The 17047-nt window shown below is 31.9% G+C and overlaps 1 protein-coding gene across 1 annotated transcript in view; it reads left to right on the top strand.

The window, feature by feature from the left end:
• The window catches only part of LOC121126887 (voltage-dependent calcium channel type A subunit alpha-1-like), a 208752-nt gene that overhangs the window by 127931 nt on the left and 63774 nt on the right, over positions 1 to 17047 (top strand). Inside the window, 1 exon segment of the mRNA XM_071892078.1 lies at positions 4501 to 4589. Coding sequence (XP_071748179.1) covers positions 4501 to 4589 — 89 coding nt within the window.

The raw sequence follows: 17047 nt of genomic DNA, 5'->3' as shown, positions 1-17047 counted from the left end.
TCAAACAGAACCGCCGTTTGTAAAAGTAGTCTAAGCTAATAAAGACAATCAAATATTGGACCTTAAGCCCAAGAAAAAGAAAAAAATGCGATGAATAATTTAATAAAATTTCCTATTTTCACTAATAAAGTATTTGATTGTATCTGTTAACATTTGCAACGAGCAAAAACATATTGAACAATTGATCCAGCGTTTTGGTCATAAAGGGCGAATAAGGTCAAAATTATTATATAGAGGCTCGATTTCCCCCAATAAAGACGTGATAAATAGTCCACTATGTCTTAATGGGAACCCTGTTCATGAATCTAAAGGAGAAGTGGTTTCGGTACAAAATGGTAGCGTCGTTCGTATTTGTGAATAAATCAAAAAAAAAAAAAAAAAAAAAGGCCGGAAGAAATACTGTGCTCGTATAAAAATGAGAAGGGAAATTCAGGACATATATTCTAGCTGCCTTGGATCCAGGAATCGCTATTATTGTGAATACATTAATTAAGTAAAGACTGTGAAATACATTGATTCGAGATGTGTAGGGGATTGAGCCAAATAAATCCAATTGGCTGGTGGCCACCAATCCAAGGGCCAAGGATGGATTTAAAATTGAAGCAATCATATCAAAGGGGTTTTTATTACGTATGGCGCTAGGTCTTCCAGGGCAGCTATGTCTAGAGGGTTGAAAGAGATAGTGAAGATACATATAATAATTTTTTGTTTTTTGACGAGAGAGGAGCAACGGTGGGTTTGTAATTGTTAAGGAACCTTTGATGTGTAGTGGTAATGATTCGATTACTGTAACTAATATATAAATAATAGTTCAATCAAGAACTAATGGTTTAGTATAAATATGTATATGTGGATGGTTATTGTAATGAAATAAATGATATTATTATCAAAAAAAAAAAAAATAATAATAATATTATTATCAAAAAAAAAAAAAAATAATAATAATATTATTATCAAAAAAAAAAATAATAATAATATTTTATCGTCTCTTCTAACATTTGTAGAGATTTGTAAACATTTAATAATTTTTGCAGCGTCTAGGTTTTAAAGGCCGAATAAGGAAAAAATAATTCTTTTATTTAATTATTAATTATCTGCCAAGAGACAATTCATATTATTATTTTGTTTACCTGTTAGAATATCTTTCAGTTTTTTTTCTTTGTGCAAATAGTAACATTCAAGCAGGGTATAATTTAAAAGGCTTTGCTTCTTCCATCAATCATACTCTCATTGATGAACATTTGATCTTTTTCAATGCCTTTTCACCATCAATCTGAACATCTGAGTATGCTTTAAATAATTCATTGTATATGCATTGTTTTTAATTTCTGTTGATATATAATTCTCAACTTTCTAGGTTTTTATTAATTTATTGTACTGTAAATCCGAAGTTTTTTATACATAGTCCTTGAAATAAACATTCCAACATACTCTAAAACTATAATTATATTCCTTCTAATTTCGTTACTTCCGTATCCGATCTTCAAATTAATTATTTTTAATTGTGAAAATGACTTCCGAGTCACTCCACTAATATGATTTTTTTTAAATATACGAATATGGAACATTTTATTCAAAAACATCAAATTTTTTATGTTGCTTGACGTCCTGAGTAATATAAAGCATAATTATATTTACATACATATTTATTTCTCTCGTCAGTCGTCACTTATTTTCACTATAGTCAATGGTGATGGGTTGAATTTCTTTAAATGTCTAACCAAAACCCAACGATACATTCAACTTTTCTCCAAACACATCCTTCAAGCTATGAAACGACCACATTTCTTCAATTTCTTGTAGTCTTTTTGCCATACTGCAGATTGATGTATATTTCAAGAATTCTTCAAATAAATACTTAGCTTTACATAAGCTATTGATGATTTCATACAATCTCAATCTTCAATAATTGTATGAACATTTTTTTTAGATCCATTTTCAGAATTTATTTACGATAGTTCAATAATATCTTCCATATATTTATCGTTCTCAATTTTTTTAAGTCCCGTCCTGTCGCTTTCAAAATTTTAAGGTTCCCCACAAATTAGATGCAAAAGTATTCTCATATAACAATCTTTAATGAATGACGTTATCAAATATATCTACCTATGCTAGGATATAACGAAGAGGGATGAAGCACGGAGATTAAAATCACAAAACCTCGTTTTTTGCTGAGGGAAAACCTTCAATAAATAAATCCTTGATGTGCTAAGGAAGCAAAGGAAAAAAGAGAATTATCTTGATATAGCTGGAGATTATGATCTTAAAACAAGGATAGGACTTCAATAAAACAATATCTATAATGTAGAAAACAATTTATTAGCATTATATAAACCAATGAAACCCAATAATAATACATTCAAGACTTTAGTTTAAATGAAAATATGCCATTGATTTTTTTAAATGCTGTCATAGAAAAATAATTAGCACAGTATAAATAAATTTCAAGCTGAATACAGAAATGAAATGTATATTTACTTGCTACAATACATATTATATATACAATTGTAATATTAAATACAATAATTTTTGGATTTGGACACATACAATGAATTTTAGATACATAAACAGTTTATTCCCTCATCTTTTTCTTTTCAAAATGCTTATTCAAAAATCTTATGAGTTCACACTTGAATTCTAGTAGGTGTTTAATCCTCTCTACAGATATCTTTGATCCATAACATCCAAAGATTTCATAGTGTCGGCTACACAAGAGTAAAGAAAACGTACCTATACTGTAAGTCCACGTCTAATCTCAAGTCCTGTCGAAGCCCTTGAATATTTTCATCGAGTCTACAGATTTCATTCAAGCTCATTTCAAGTCCATTACTATAATATAGGGCCCATAATATTAAGGTTTTTTCTAAGTCTGTAATATACTTGCTTTGGAGTCCAAGAAGATTCGCACGACTTAGCTATGGAGTTCAAGTCAAGTCTTGAGTCTTTGAATTTGAGAACGTCTTCAAAATATGGAATCAAGTCAAACTTGAGTTGCAAGTCTAGAGTCCCCACCTCTGGCAATAATTGACCATCCTATCTTAAACTATACATTTGTTATTTTAATATAAATAACAATTAATAAATCATAAATGTATAATTGAAAAATCATCTTCTCTTCGGATGGATATTCAAAAGAGGAAAAATCAAAAGAACAAAATATTTTTTGTTTCCCCACAGCAATTTTAGAGTGTAAGGGGTGTTTCAGCCCTCTTTATTAGATTCCAGACTATTGACACAACCATAAATCAATTTTCTACAATTTTAATAAGGCTAATTAGGGTTGTCCGCAGAATTATTTTTTTCTTTATGACCTTTTTTTTGTAGAAAATAAATCCCTGAAATTGATTTGGGAAGAGACTTATTTTTTCCCAAAAAGCGATTATTTAAAATTTCTCTATTTTGTGGGACTACCCCCATACGTACGCCCCTGTCAATTTGGACTTAAATTAGATCTAAATTAAGAATAATGTCAATATATTCACTTTTTTGAAAGATACTTAAAAATTTTTAAAACTAATTCAATAGAAAATAGGATATTTTACTATAATATTTCTGAATATGATGCCTTGTAGAAGGTGCTTTAAAAATTTGGACGCCTGTAATGATCAGTAACTAGGCCTTCCATGACCAATACAACTTTACAAGTCTTATATATAAATTTTACCTTTTCCTCTTTGTTTTTTTAATGTATTCTCTCTACACAATTCAATTGTTACTCACGTTCTTTAAACCTTGTAATTTTTCAAATGATACAAATAACTGTAATTATTCACTTAATGCCCCCCCCCCTCCTTGGTTCTATATTCACATCTTTACGACTTAATGTTAACTCTTTTTACACGTAATAATACAACGGAAGTAAAATAGTATGTCAGTTATATTAATATTATGAGTATATACAAATACGATTTGAGTAAATGAGATGCTTCACTAAACCTCCCAGCATATATATATTTTTTTATATTATATATATAATCCCTACAACACCATCGCCACCTTCAAGCAGGGTTAGAAACATTGTTTAAGTGTGTTTCTCTGCTAAGGAGAAAAAACGACTTCACTGTTTCGAATGGTCCATCCCCCATGAAACTCTGGGCAACAACCTCCATCTCTTAGGTCAGTGAAAATGGGGCTTAAAAGGGGTCTTCTATCAGATCAAAGATCCAAAATATATGACCTTAGCAACAAAAAAGTGGCTCAAGAAGAAGCAAATTAAGGTCATGGAGTCACCTATCCAGTTTTCGGACCTCAATCTATATAAAATCTTTATCAGAGTGCAAACTAACAAAAGCAGCAAGGAATCAAATATATATTGCTTTTACTATATATAAATATAGATTATGTAAAAAATAACATTCATAGTACAAATTTTGTTTTAATCATGCATGTAAACTATGAATAATCAACGTTAAATTGCAACAGTTTTTTTTTGTTTGTTTCAAAGAAAATAAATTATTTGAAAACAAATTAGTTTCCTTCAACTACATTTTTTCCCCTTAGATAATCTTTGCAATCGTTGGTGTACAACTTTTCAATGGTAAATTTTTCTTCTGTTCAGATGAAAGTCGAACAAACGCAGATGAATGCCAGTAAGTAATATTTATCTTTATTCTATTCAATTGAATTTTTTTTTTTTTTTTTTTTTAAGTATTCCACTGACTAAAGTTTCTTTAAGAGAGTATGTTTCCATCTTTAAAACGAAGGTCTATTTTTTACAATTTTTTTTTTTTTTGGGGGGTGGGGGATTATCCAAACAGTTTTTTATGGCATAATTGTGTTTTGGGTAATACTGAACAGTGGCTGGCAACTGGTAGACAGAACTGCAGAAATAATTCTTAATCAATTTTTTTATCGATTACCGTACGCAAAAAATTCAATTCTTTGAGCCCTACCGTCTTTAAACATTTTATTATTATTATTTTAGCCGTAGAATGCAAAAATGACCACTGAAAATTCCAAGAAAAATGAAAAATCATATTTGGAAGCATATTTTTTTCTCATTACTATAGCGAATGTTCCATGAAAAGCTGAACATTTTAAACTTCCACAAGTTATAGTTGTTAAATTAACATTAGAATATGAACAAAATTAGTATGTATTAATTATAAATAGATCTTACAAAACCTCATATTGCTATTGATTAAATAATGTAATATAATATTATAGTTGATATTTGTATGTTCATAAAAACGCATAACCAGCGTATTTATTTCGCAAAAGGAGACAAATACAGGCCTTAAACTTGAAATAAAAGTGGTTCAAGATTCTGAGTTAAGTACCTAGAGCTATGTTTGATTCTGAGGAGACCAGATTCCTGGGTTCAGGAGAACAAGTTTGTTTTTTCGCAAATAAGTTGATTTTTTCCATAAAAAAAAGATTGATTCCCCGTGTGCCAAAGTGTTTTCAAGGCTTGGGTTGTAGATTCGAAAATACACCAAAACAATTAAATTCCAAGAACAAAAAAAGGAGAAAGCAAGGTTAATAGAAATACAAATTTATACCATAACGCGTTTACGACTGATGCTTGACTTCCACGACACTTTAAATAGTGACGGCATAGTGAATGAGTGGTTGCGTGTTTTGTTTACATTTTCCATCGAATAAAAAAACAAACAATCTACATTCTTGATTTTAAAATTTGACAAGGTCTTCATTTTATTAAAAGACATTCAAACGCATTGAGGATCTTCCACGTTGTAGTGGAGCATATGAAGCTAAGTCTCAGTTTCTCATGAGGATCACTTTGCCATAGTGGACTATACCGATAAACAAAGAAGATAGTCGGATTTCACTCAAATCCATTGGGAAAATTAAATTGAAGGCTTATTAGTTATTACTTATTTGTTATTCCGGGTTAATTATTCAGCCTTGTCATAATCAATTCTATCATTCAATCCAAGAACAATATATTCAATCCATATATATTGTAATTACTTATAAATTATTTGTATTGACTGTCGTTTGTTAGGATGGATATAAATTATCATAAGCATTCTTCATCAAATAGAAGATACTAGATGAAGACTCCTTGGGGAATGTGTGGAAGTTCATTCTAACGAAAGATCGTGTTCCTTCGTACTCCAGTCATTAAAGAATAGGTCATTGTCGTAAAGTACAAGATAATTACATATAAGGATCATGAATTTAAAAAAAAATCATAATAGGCATTGTTATGTTATGATTTAATTGAGGTTAGATATCTTAAAACAAATACTTTGTTGAAATAGAACTGATTCATCCACAGTCAAACAATTCCCTTATTGACTCTTAATGTATTTGACACAAGAAGAAAACCTCACTCTAAATAGCATTACAATTATGTTAAATGCCGAAGAAGCACTTTTTTTTGTTCGAAAAAAATGTTGGCCGTCCAACTTCCGAGGAATTACATGACAAGGTTTTTAGACTTAGCCAGAGCACAAGTGCCACATTTCGAAAGTTTATTCCTTAAAATTAAATAATGAGCCACAAAAAATATATATATATAATTTCCGTCTCTATTTTTAACTTATGAAATGAGCAGTTTTTTGCAGGTTACATGCTATTTTTTTATGCTACTTTTGTTTACAATATCAATATTCTTTAGTTTAACGAATGTACGAGTACGAATAAATACTTTTCCACAATTATGCTGATGAGATAATCCATCAAATATGGTTTGGTATAAAAAAATCCCATAAAACGTAATGAAATGCTTATCTATTTTTTTACAAAATTCCAAAAAAAAGATTCGGATGGTTGAAGCAGTCCCCTCTTGACAATTTTTTAAGCTATGGGCTTGGAGGAACTTGGATGTTGAAAGTATTACACCCCAGAGATTTGGCCACATATCTAGCAACATAAATCAATCCTTCATATTCACAGATTTTAGAAAAATGTAAATCATTAGATGGTTGATCTATTGTATTTTCGTCATTATTTATATTTTCCTCAATCTCACCTTTTAAACATTTGAGGATAAATCATATTATCAAAGTTTTGAAAAATTTATTTTATCATCTGACCCTGCTTCGCTCAAAATAGGACCAGAAAGAGATGCAGAATTAGTATATGTACATGTTAAAATTTAAATATATTTATTTTAACTGATTAACGAAAATAAAAAGGAAAAAAGTAAACAAGGTATTATGATGAATATTTAATATTATCTAAACGAGTAGAACTCCTACACTACCCCCCTCCCTAGACGACAAAGTGAGTAAAGAGAGATCTGTAGTTAGTAATACACATAAAAGGCATCATAAAAACATTGATAAATAAACAAATACATCATTGTCCAATTGTAGATCTTGTGCATCTTATAGTCAGAGACGTTGGAAGGATACTTGGAACTCCAAATGCAGGTCGAAGTCTATCCATCAAGACATTGTCTGTTTTTGATTTAAAGTCCAATTTATAGTGAAGATCGTACAACTCAATTACCTTAAACGGGCCCAAGAAATTTGGAGAAAGAGACTCTTTTATAGGTTTATTTTTTAACAAAAACGAATTCGCTTTTTTTTAAACCGTTCGTAAATGGGTCTTTTATTGAAGTGTCTCGGAGGAACGTGTGTTATTTTCTCCATTGTTTTAAAGAAACTTCCGCCGTCGAGGTTGCCAGAAGTAAAGGTGGACGCGTTATAAAAATTATAGGCTATAGATCCTGGCGGCCTGTGAGTAATTGAAAGGCGAATATTTAAAACCCGAGTCTATTGGTACTGAGTTCCTCAATCCAAATAAAGCGACAGGTAGTGCATCGACCCGGTCTTCCTTTTCTTCCGGCATTCGTGCTACTAGCCTGGTCTTATATAGCCTGTGGAAACGTTTTATGAGTCCATTGAACTCTGGATGATACGAGGTTGTGTACTTGCTTACAATCCCAAGTGTCCTGCAAACACCCATCCATAATGAATTTGTGAACTGCGTTCCTCGGTCCAACACAATGGTTTCTGGAACTCCAAACCTCGATATCCAACCACTCAAAAAATTATTAACTATTGTCTTCGAGGTTATATCTGGAATAGGTATCACTTCTAGCCACCTTGCGAAACGATGAAGTTGTGGTAATGGACCGATTGTGTCTATTTGAATAAAGCAAAAGTCTTTCAGATGGAGGATCGAAAGATAACGTTGGTTTAGATGTCTTGAAAGATTGGTTTTCTGACACACTAAACACTCTCTAATGAAGTTTCTGACGTCTGCTCGCAAATTAGGCCAAGCAAAAAGTGAAACCCTCCTTAACGTTTCTTTGAATCCGCATGATTGTCTTTATGTACAGAATGCACGATTCTTTGACGCAATTCTGGAGATGACACAGTCACATGGAATGCGTCAGCATTGCCAAAACCAGCAAAGTAGGGTTCCTGCAATGTATTTAAAAGAAGGTTTATTTTTAAACTTAAGTAAATTAGGATCCTGTTTCTTTTGATCGGCAATTATATCTACAATGAAGGTTTGGCCTATTGTGATGTTATTTATACTTCTAGAAAGAATGTCTGCAGTATGATTTAATTTTCCAGAAACGTGTTCGATATCACAATTGAATTCTGCTTTAAATACAAAAGTACGGAACTGTCTTAATGTCATAGAGGGATTGCAAATGTCAATTGCAGTGACTAAAGGTTTGTAGTCCGTTAAAACTTTAAAAACATGTCCATCCAATGCCCATATAAAATGTGTGATGATTTCGTTATCAAACGTAGAATATTTCTGTTTTGTCGTTGAAAGAGTTCGAAACCAAAAAGCTATAGGTTGTCAGTGTTAATTTACCTTCTGCTCCAGAACAGCTCCCATCCCTGTTTCAGATGCATCAGTGGTCAGGACTAAAGGTAATGAACTATCTCTGAATACAAGTTGAGTACTTTTAGACAAACTATTTTTAATACATTGAAATGTGTGTTCATGTTCTGTATTCCAATTAAACCTTACATTCTTCTTTAACAGAGGGTACAAATATACTGTCCATTGAGACAATCCTTTGATGAACTGAAAGTAATATTGTGCCCTTCCCAAAAATCTATGCAGTTCATCCTTTGATTTTTGGAGTTGTTACTTTTTGGATTGTCTTTACCTTACATTCTAAAGGCCTAAAACCTTTCTATGAAATAGAATGTCCAAGCAAGTCTACCGATTTCTTGAAAAACACACATTTTTTAGGGGAGAAGATCATTCCAGTTGTTTTAAGTTTTGATAAAATCAGGTTCAACGTTTTCCAATGTTCATCCGTCGACTCCAAAGGGACAAGGATATCATCAAGGTACACAAACACATTTGGAATTCCTCGTAGAATTGAATCGATGAGTTTTAGAAAGGTCTGAGCAGCATTTTTAAGACCAAAAGGCATTCTGAAATATTCATATAAACGAAATGGCGTAATGCTTGCAGTTTTATTTAAAGAAGTGCTATTCATAGGTAATTGGTTTACGCTCTGTTTAAATCCATTTTACTAAAAACAGTCATACTTTTTAGGTTAGCCACATAATCTCTTAGATTTGGGAAAGGATACCGATCAAGGTCCGTCATCCTACTTAATTGACGCTAGTTGCCACACAATCGCCAGCTCCCTTTGGGTTTTGGCACGACGTGAATAGCGGAAGAAAAATTAGAAAAGACGATCGTAGGATTCTTATCTTCAACAATTCGTTGATTTCGTAGCATACAAAATTTAACTTCTCCCCATCTAAGTTGCGTGATTTTGCAAAGCAAGGAGAACCTTTCGTCTCCATATGGTATTCTACTCCATGAGCGGGATAAGTTTCAATGGAACTTTTATTATCAAAGACATTATTATATTTCAATTTGATTTCTTGAGTCTTCGATAGTTCTAAAACGAAGCACGGTTCTTCTCAGAATAACTTTTTATTTATTTATTGAAAATTGGATAACCACTTTGTAGCACAATAAATTTCCATTGGAAATCTTCTAGATTGAGAGTTGAAGTTGTTGTACCAATAACATCAAAAAAATAAATCCAACTAGCTCCTGAACAGGTTGTTGCGTTCATTCAAAATTTAGAATGATAATAGCAGATATGTTTTTTTCTCCTTAGATTTAGTAAATTTTGACGCGTTATGAGGAGGTTTTTTGAAAACATGATTGATAGGAGGCGAAGCGGACGGGTCTTCAACAGTGGAAATATGTTAATTGCTAAGTTCTTTGGGTGCAATACACATTGGCTTCAACTCTTCAACTGAATGGGACTTTGCTCTCAAGTACATTTGCTGGTATTTGGGCACATTTATGATTAAGGCCTCCCGTAGTAAATGATGATACGAATCACGGCTGTATTCCTCGTCAGGGAGACACTCAGCTTCATTTATAACTTCCCCAGGGGAACATCCCGATGAATCGCACAGCATATTATAACTTTTTTAATTTTATCTGAAGGTGAGAGGTGCGATTTCTGTAAAATTGCCCATTTTACACAATCATATCTGAGTCCTTCTTTTTTAATAGGAATATACTTACAAACTTCACAAGGTAATGTTGAAGCCGCTAAACAATATTTGGTCTGATCTTCATTGCTCTATCTCATCAAAGGATCCAGCTCAATTCTTCAAAACCAATTTTCCAGATCCATCGCTGGGAATTTATGAAGGCGTAGTTCTGCTAAGGCAAGAGTTAAAATGCTGACTTCTTCTGCTACGTACTTTCGTTCAATCTGAGATAACATTGTCCGCATGGTCTTGACCATCAGAATGAGCTTTTTTAGGCGGTATTATATCACGTCAGGGTCACCAATGTTAAGATTTAAATTTCTTTATTTTAACTGAGTAAAAATATATGCCTTTATACGAAAATAAACTGGAAAAAAGGCACTATGATGAATATTTAATATCAAAACAAGTCGAACTCCTACATACATTAATGCATTGGTGATACTACAACTTGTAATTTGTTGAAACATAGAAACAAAACATTAGTCTCCTTCAAATCTGACGGGAGCATTCTCAATAACAATTTTTACTGAGCCACTTATTACGAGTATCCGAAATCGATCAATGGCATCTACCACATTAGGATGAGAGTGGGTTCTTCCAATATATCTTATTCTTGAAAAAAAGTTTTCAAAACAATCTTGATTTAAACAAGATGTTGATATATATGGAAGGCCAATTTCATAATTATTGTATATCATTGTACAATTGTATATCAAAGATTTTGAAGAAATAAAATAATGCTCTTTTGGTAGGGACTCAAAGCAGATGACTTAGGCAGCACCACTTTACCACTTTTATTTATCTTAATTTGCTTCATTGTTCCAATCACATTTATTTTGCTTTTGAGAATATCCTATTGTATGTCCAAATGTAATCCATAGGTCCATCCAAAGTCCTTTTTTGATAATAGTCGGGAGCTTCATCTCATCAAAGCTGAAGACAGTTAAGTTTCCAATGGGAGTTTCGTTGGATTTGATTTGTTGAGCGATAAATTTAATAATATTTGATTTTATTCCACGAGCTGTTTTAAAGTTTCGGCTCCACCCTTTGAGGGTTGTTACACTAGGAACCGGAAGTAGACGACTGGATTGAATATAACTATAGGATTTTGAGGAAAGAGACTTCAGTATCAGTCCTTTTACAATATCCTCCTCATTCTATTTTCCAAACGTCTTCCACCTGATATTTAGTTTACATTGAGATTTAGTAATTCTCTTTTACAGTTCTCCTTTCTTTGCTTCCATAAAATTAGATTTTTATTGTAATAATCTATTTTCCGTTTGAAGGATTTTCACTTTTTCGTGTAAATCTGCATTCCGTTTCCTTAGTGACTCGAGTTCTAGAATGATTGAATCCTTTCTGGTATAAGAAGCCCTACTAGTTTACATAATTCGAGATACACATGCTTTTTTATATGCGTGTACCTTTTTTCACACAAGTGTTTGAGTTGATTTTACATTGGTTTGGGATTATTTGTCAAATGTCTCCAAATATATTTCATTAGAATCTTCTTCAAAATGGTCCACTATCTTAGTTCTTTTCTTTTTCTTTGGAACTTGATCAAATCCTTCTCCAGGTATGAGAGCTCTGGAAGGGATAGCATCTTCTTACAGTTTTCTTTTTAGAAAATAGTCATAGTAATTTACCTTTTAAATCCCTTTTATAAGCATTTTCCTCCAAATAATTCTTACAACTTCTAGGGTATTTTTCTAAGGGGTCCTTTCGATGACGCGCCCCCTGATTTCCTTCTTGAGGGATCCTTTGGAAAATGATAATAAATTATGTTGTTAAGAAAATCACAAATGGCAACTGCACAACTGACAGTTTCATTGCACGTATACATTATACTTTTGGAATAAAAAATAGGTATTATTATTGTAATAATAATTATATATATATTCTAAAATGTAAATAAAATATAATATCATACTCCTAGGATACCAAACTTCTCTTTTTTTGCCCACAACGTAGTTCCAGTTTTTAATTTTGACCTTCTGTGTATTTGCATTTGGTACCCTTTTTTTACTATGACATCATAAATCTCCCTCACTTACCCAGCAGTCGATACGATACATCAAATTGAAAATCTAGCAAGCCCAATTACATGATGGTCTAACATCGTATTTCTATTAACCTTGAGAGAAAGTACATATATTAATTAAGAATTTTAAAAAAATTAAGAAGAGGATTAACGAGTATGTCCTAGTATATAATAAAATTAAAAGTTAAACAGAAAAAATCAATCTAAATTTAACTTTACTTTATTCCGATTTTTAAAAAAAAAGGTTTAATCTTTAGTTATAGTTCTAATATATAAAATAATTTAAAAAAATTATCTTACAAATATGATTCTCCATGTGAATTGATTCTGTAAGATTATACATTTACATTATATTTTCTAGGGACTGCATTCAATATAGTTTAATAGATAATTCATCATTCAAATGCTGCAATATTATTATCAATTGGTATTACCTTAAATTTTCATCTATAAAGTTTTTTCATTTCGAAATATGGCTATTAATCGAAACTGTAATGTAAATACATATGTGATATAAATAAAAGTAGTAAAAGTAAAAATCAATCGCAGTTGAACGTTTTCATAATAATTTTGTGCTCTAAAGTTTAAATATCAATAAAAATGTGGGGTTGAGCCAACGGTCGTAAATGCTGCAGCATAGTACTATTTACAAATTACATATATCATATGAGATCCTGAAAAATAATGTGGTAATATTATCAATTTGAAGAATGCTTGAGAGGAAAATTATATAACTGTCATGACGTTTTATAAGATTAACTACAAAAAGCATGGCACGGCGTTACTTTTATTGTATCACACAACCTTTCCTCCAAAAATAAACAGAAAAAAGGCCCAAAATCATCTGGTAGTTAGCCAAATAAGTCAATCAAACCAACAGCTATTTATCTCTCATATACTCCCAGACTATCGATGTCATACTATTTCTTCACCATTTTTAAAATGAATTACATATATATATATATATCGTAATATTTGGCTCATATTATAACTGGTTTGATGTGGTTGTATATTCGTCCACAGTCTTTGGATTATAGCAAAAACTAATGAAACTAGTCTATATCTGAAATTGGGAGGGGAACTTCCACACATCATTGGTGCTCTTCAAAGAGAGTATAATCATCTTTTCTCATATTTTAGGAACATTTAAGTTTCTTGATGATAAGATATGAACGTCCTTGTTAATGGCTTTTTTTTCCTGCACTCTTTATCTTACTATTTTGGAGGATGACAAAAATTGTGCTATTGGACTCAAAGATAGTTAGTTTACTCATTTTATTATTTGCACGACTGCCCCGTCTGTGGAGTACCTTGCTACTGCATCGTTGGTATAATCCATACCAATCATTAAAATTTTATAGACGGATGACTCAGTGAGGTATCTCCTCAATTCCTTCAAAGATTTGGAGGTGAGGTATGTAAAAATGTTGTAATAAATATTTGGTAGAATATTGGAAAGTAGTAGTAGGCTTCATGTCGTGGTAAAATCCGTAAGATTGGACTTCCTAGCCCATTGGTTGGTTCGCTTTCAATCTTTACTCACTCTGTCTTAGGTTCTACTTATTCTTTATGAAGTCCTTTATGCCCTTAGATGTTTGTAAAGCATAAGGTAACTTCGTATTTGCATCCAAAGAATCTCTTTTGAAGGTGAAGGTGGCCTTCCAGTCCAATTGTAGCTTTCCTACCAGGGATCTTGTCCTCCTTCCTGTCTCTAACAATGGTTTGTGTTATTATCTTTGATTCAACATTATCCTATGCTTCTCTCAACCATATCTTGGCATCTACTTTCAAGCTATAGCTATGATCATATTCTTGTTTAAATAGAGAGTTTATGGGTGGAACAGCATTGGGCTTTACGATACTTTTAGGTATATGGTTATAAAACTTCTTTTTTTTTGGAAATGCTCAAAACGTAAGATGAATAACTAACTTACTTCATAGAAAAAGCGACATCTTGCAAAAATATTCTTAATTATATCTCCTCAGGGTAAAGGTCACGTTCCGCTACTTGGTTTAATACTTTAGGTCGTCGTGTGATTAGCTTGCAAGTAAGCATTCTTTCCCTATATTTTGTGTAAATTATTTAAAAATGCATAATAAAATATATCAATTTAATTTATAAAATAATAATATTCGTATAAATAAACAAGGCTATATGAAATGTATATTCTTCTCCTCTTAATAGCAGCAATCCTTTTTCTCACTCCAAAATAATATAACAATCAGCTGACTTTAACAAATATCTTCATTCAGTATTACCATATATCTCGCTAACTCAATCTTCTGGCGCTCCTTTATTCTATACAAAAAATGTCAACTCTAATTATAACATCATATCCTTTTAAAAATAAAATATCCTACTAAACTCATTGTTTGACAATTATTTTTATTGGGATTATGTAGAAATTTTTATTGAAGATTATATGTTATACATTGGTCGAAACAATCAGTAATACTTTGTAGTATAGAATGATGCGGTAACGATTCTGCAACGGAGCAATTTTGGTTTAGAGGAAGTAAAATTACTTTAGAGTAGTATTTTTGAATTAACGTTAGGCCTCAAGAGACTTAAAAAGTCGAAACACTTGGTTTCTGGTTCTTCCCACGAGTTTATTCCCGTCTTAGTAGTTCCATTCTTATCTGTCTATATTTAATTAACTCAAGTTCTATGAAAGAGGAGTTGAGGGTCCCCAATGTATAGTGATCCATGACAAGAGAACAAACCCTCAGGAGGGTTATTATGTCAGAAATGATTACTTCTTGTTCATTCCTAAGCCTGTGCTCTACATCGATGGTAATAGTGAGGGCTGAATAGTATTCATTCTTTATAGTCAGTTTTGGGTTGCTGTTAAAATGTTCACCCTAAGCGGTCATACATTTATGACTCTCGGAAAAAAGTAAACTTTTTGACCGGCTTGTCCCTCTATCTGTGTTTTTCCAAAACTTGATACTCCCACCTTAAGCTAGGACGTTTTAAATTTTTAGCACCGCCCCCTGTTTAATTAGTTGTAGTATTTTATTATTAATAACCCACCAATTTATTTAATTGATTTTCTTCTTGCAACCTTGCCCACTAAAGATTGATTAATGTTCCGGTACTACTCAAGATACCCTTCTACTTGGTTCCACTCCTCTTGAGCTTCTTTATAACTTTCTTCCTTCTTTAAATGGGGATAACTTTGATTATACAGTTCGATCCCCTTTTTTATACTGTGCTTCCTTATTCATTTTGATATTTTTCTAAATTGAGCCTGGTAGGGAGGAGTAAAATTACAATTGCTTATAACGTAAGAAAATAACCTATTAATCCTTAATTCTTCGGTTTTCATAGATTTCATACACCATGGGTTCCCCTTAGAAAAGTGTGTTATATTGATGTAAGTAATATGTATTTGCAAATAAAATATATTGGTTACCTTGAAGACAATTGATATACTTCGTATTGAAATGTTTTTGTTGATCAGTTCTCAATGTAGTTGACTCCAAAATATCCAACCCTCTCCAACCTAAAAAAAAATCTTTAAATCGATAACTCTCTCTCCCCCGGCCCCCTATGACTGGACGTCATAAATGTAGAACCCCTAACCTAGTATCTTGACAACCTCTAAAAATATTATTGACCACCCCTCAGACATAATTTTCCAATAAAAACCAAGCTTATTATTCACTTGAAAAAGATCTGATGGCCTTCCAATATGTAATGCTTGAATATGCTTCCTCTGATTTCTTTTTAATATAAAAAGGATTAATGTAGCCCAAATATCTCCACTTGTACGGATTTTTTCCCCCAGATTTTCCAAAAAATAACAGTCAACTAATTTAAGGCCCACTTTGTGGTTGAAACAATGAAATTCGATTTGGATATATATATCCTGCATCCTTACCTTAGAAACAGCTCTGTCATTATTTGTAGCGATGCAACTGTTTTCAGTGAAAATGGTATATTGCAAAATTTGAACCATTTTGGGAAGATTTTTTCCCCATATGTTTATTCACGTTTTCGTCAAGAAACAATAATACCCCAGAATGTAGCTTAGTCAACATATGAATATAAAGGAAACTTCTAAATAATTTCACTACCCTTAATTGTGAGAACATTGATAGGTATATCTTTAATCCAGATTCATTTATAAATTTTACTTAAACCCTCTCCAGTTCTCAACAAACAGGTTTCAATTCCTCCCGTGAAGCAGGGCGATGGTCTCCAATAAAACAATTTATTTTGGAAAACTTTAATGGAAGGACTCATCCTCATTTCACTCATTCAGTGTTCATATTCAGTTTAAAGAATGACCAGATCTAGTGGCTATTGACTATTTCAACCGACAACCTGAAATACAATTTAAAAATTCTAAATTCAATATGCAAGATTAAAGGTTGAACTGAATAATGAACACCGTTCACATTTTCTGTTCATTTTTAAATTAATCAAGGGAAGATAGGGGTGAATGAACGGATTTCATTTTGTGGTATGCGTTCTCATTGTCTCAAAGGTGTCTTCACATAATTTTCTTGAAAGTTAACAAAAAAAATTGATTATGGGTATAATAATAACAATCTTTGAGGGTGACTGAAATAGAATTAATAT

Source organism: Lepeophtheirus salmonis, chromosome 12 (assembly GCF_016086655.4).
Source record: "Lepeophtheirus salmonis chromosome 12, UVic_Lsal_1.4, whole genome shotgun sequence".
NCBI classification, from domain to species: domain Eukaryota; kingdom Metazoa; phylum Arthropoda; class Copepoda; order Siphonostomatoida; family Caligidae; genus Lepeophtheirus; species Lepeophtheirus salmonis.
Note: the sequence above shows the minus strand (reverse complement) of the source record. Positions and strands in the feature narration are given on the sequence as shown.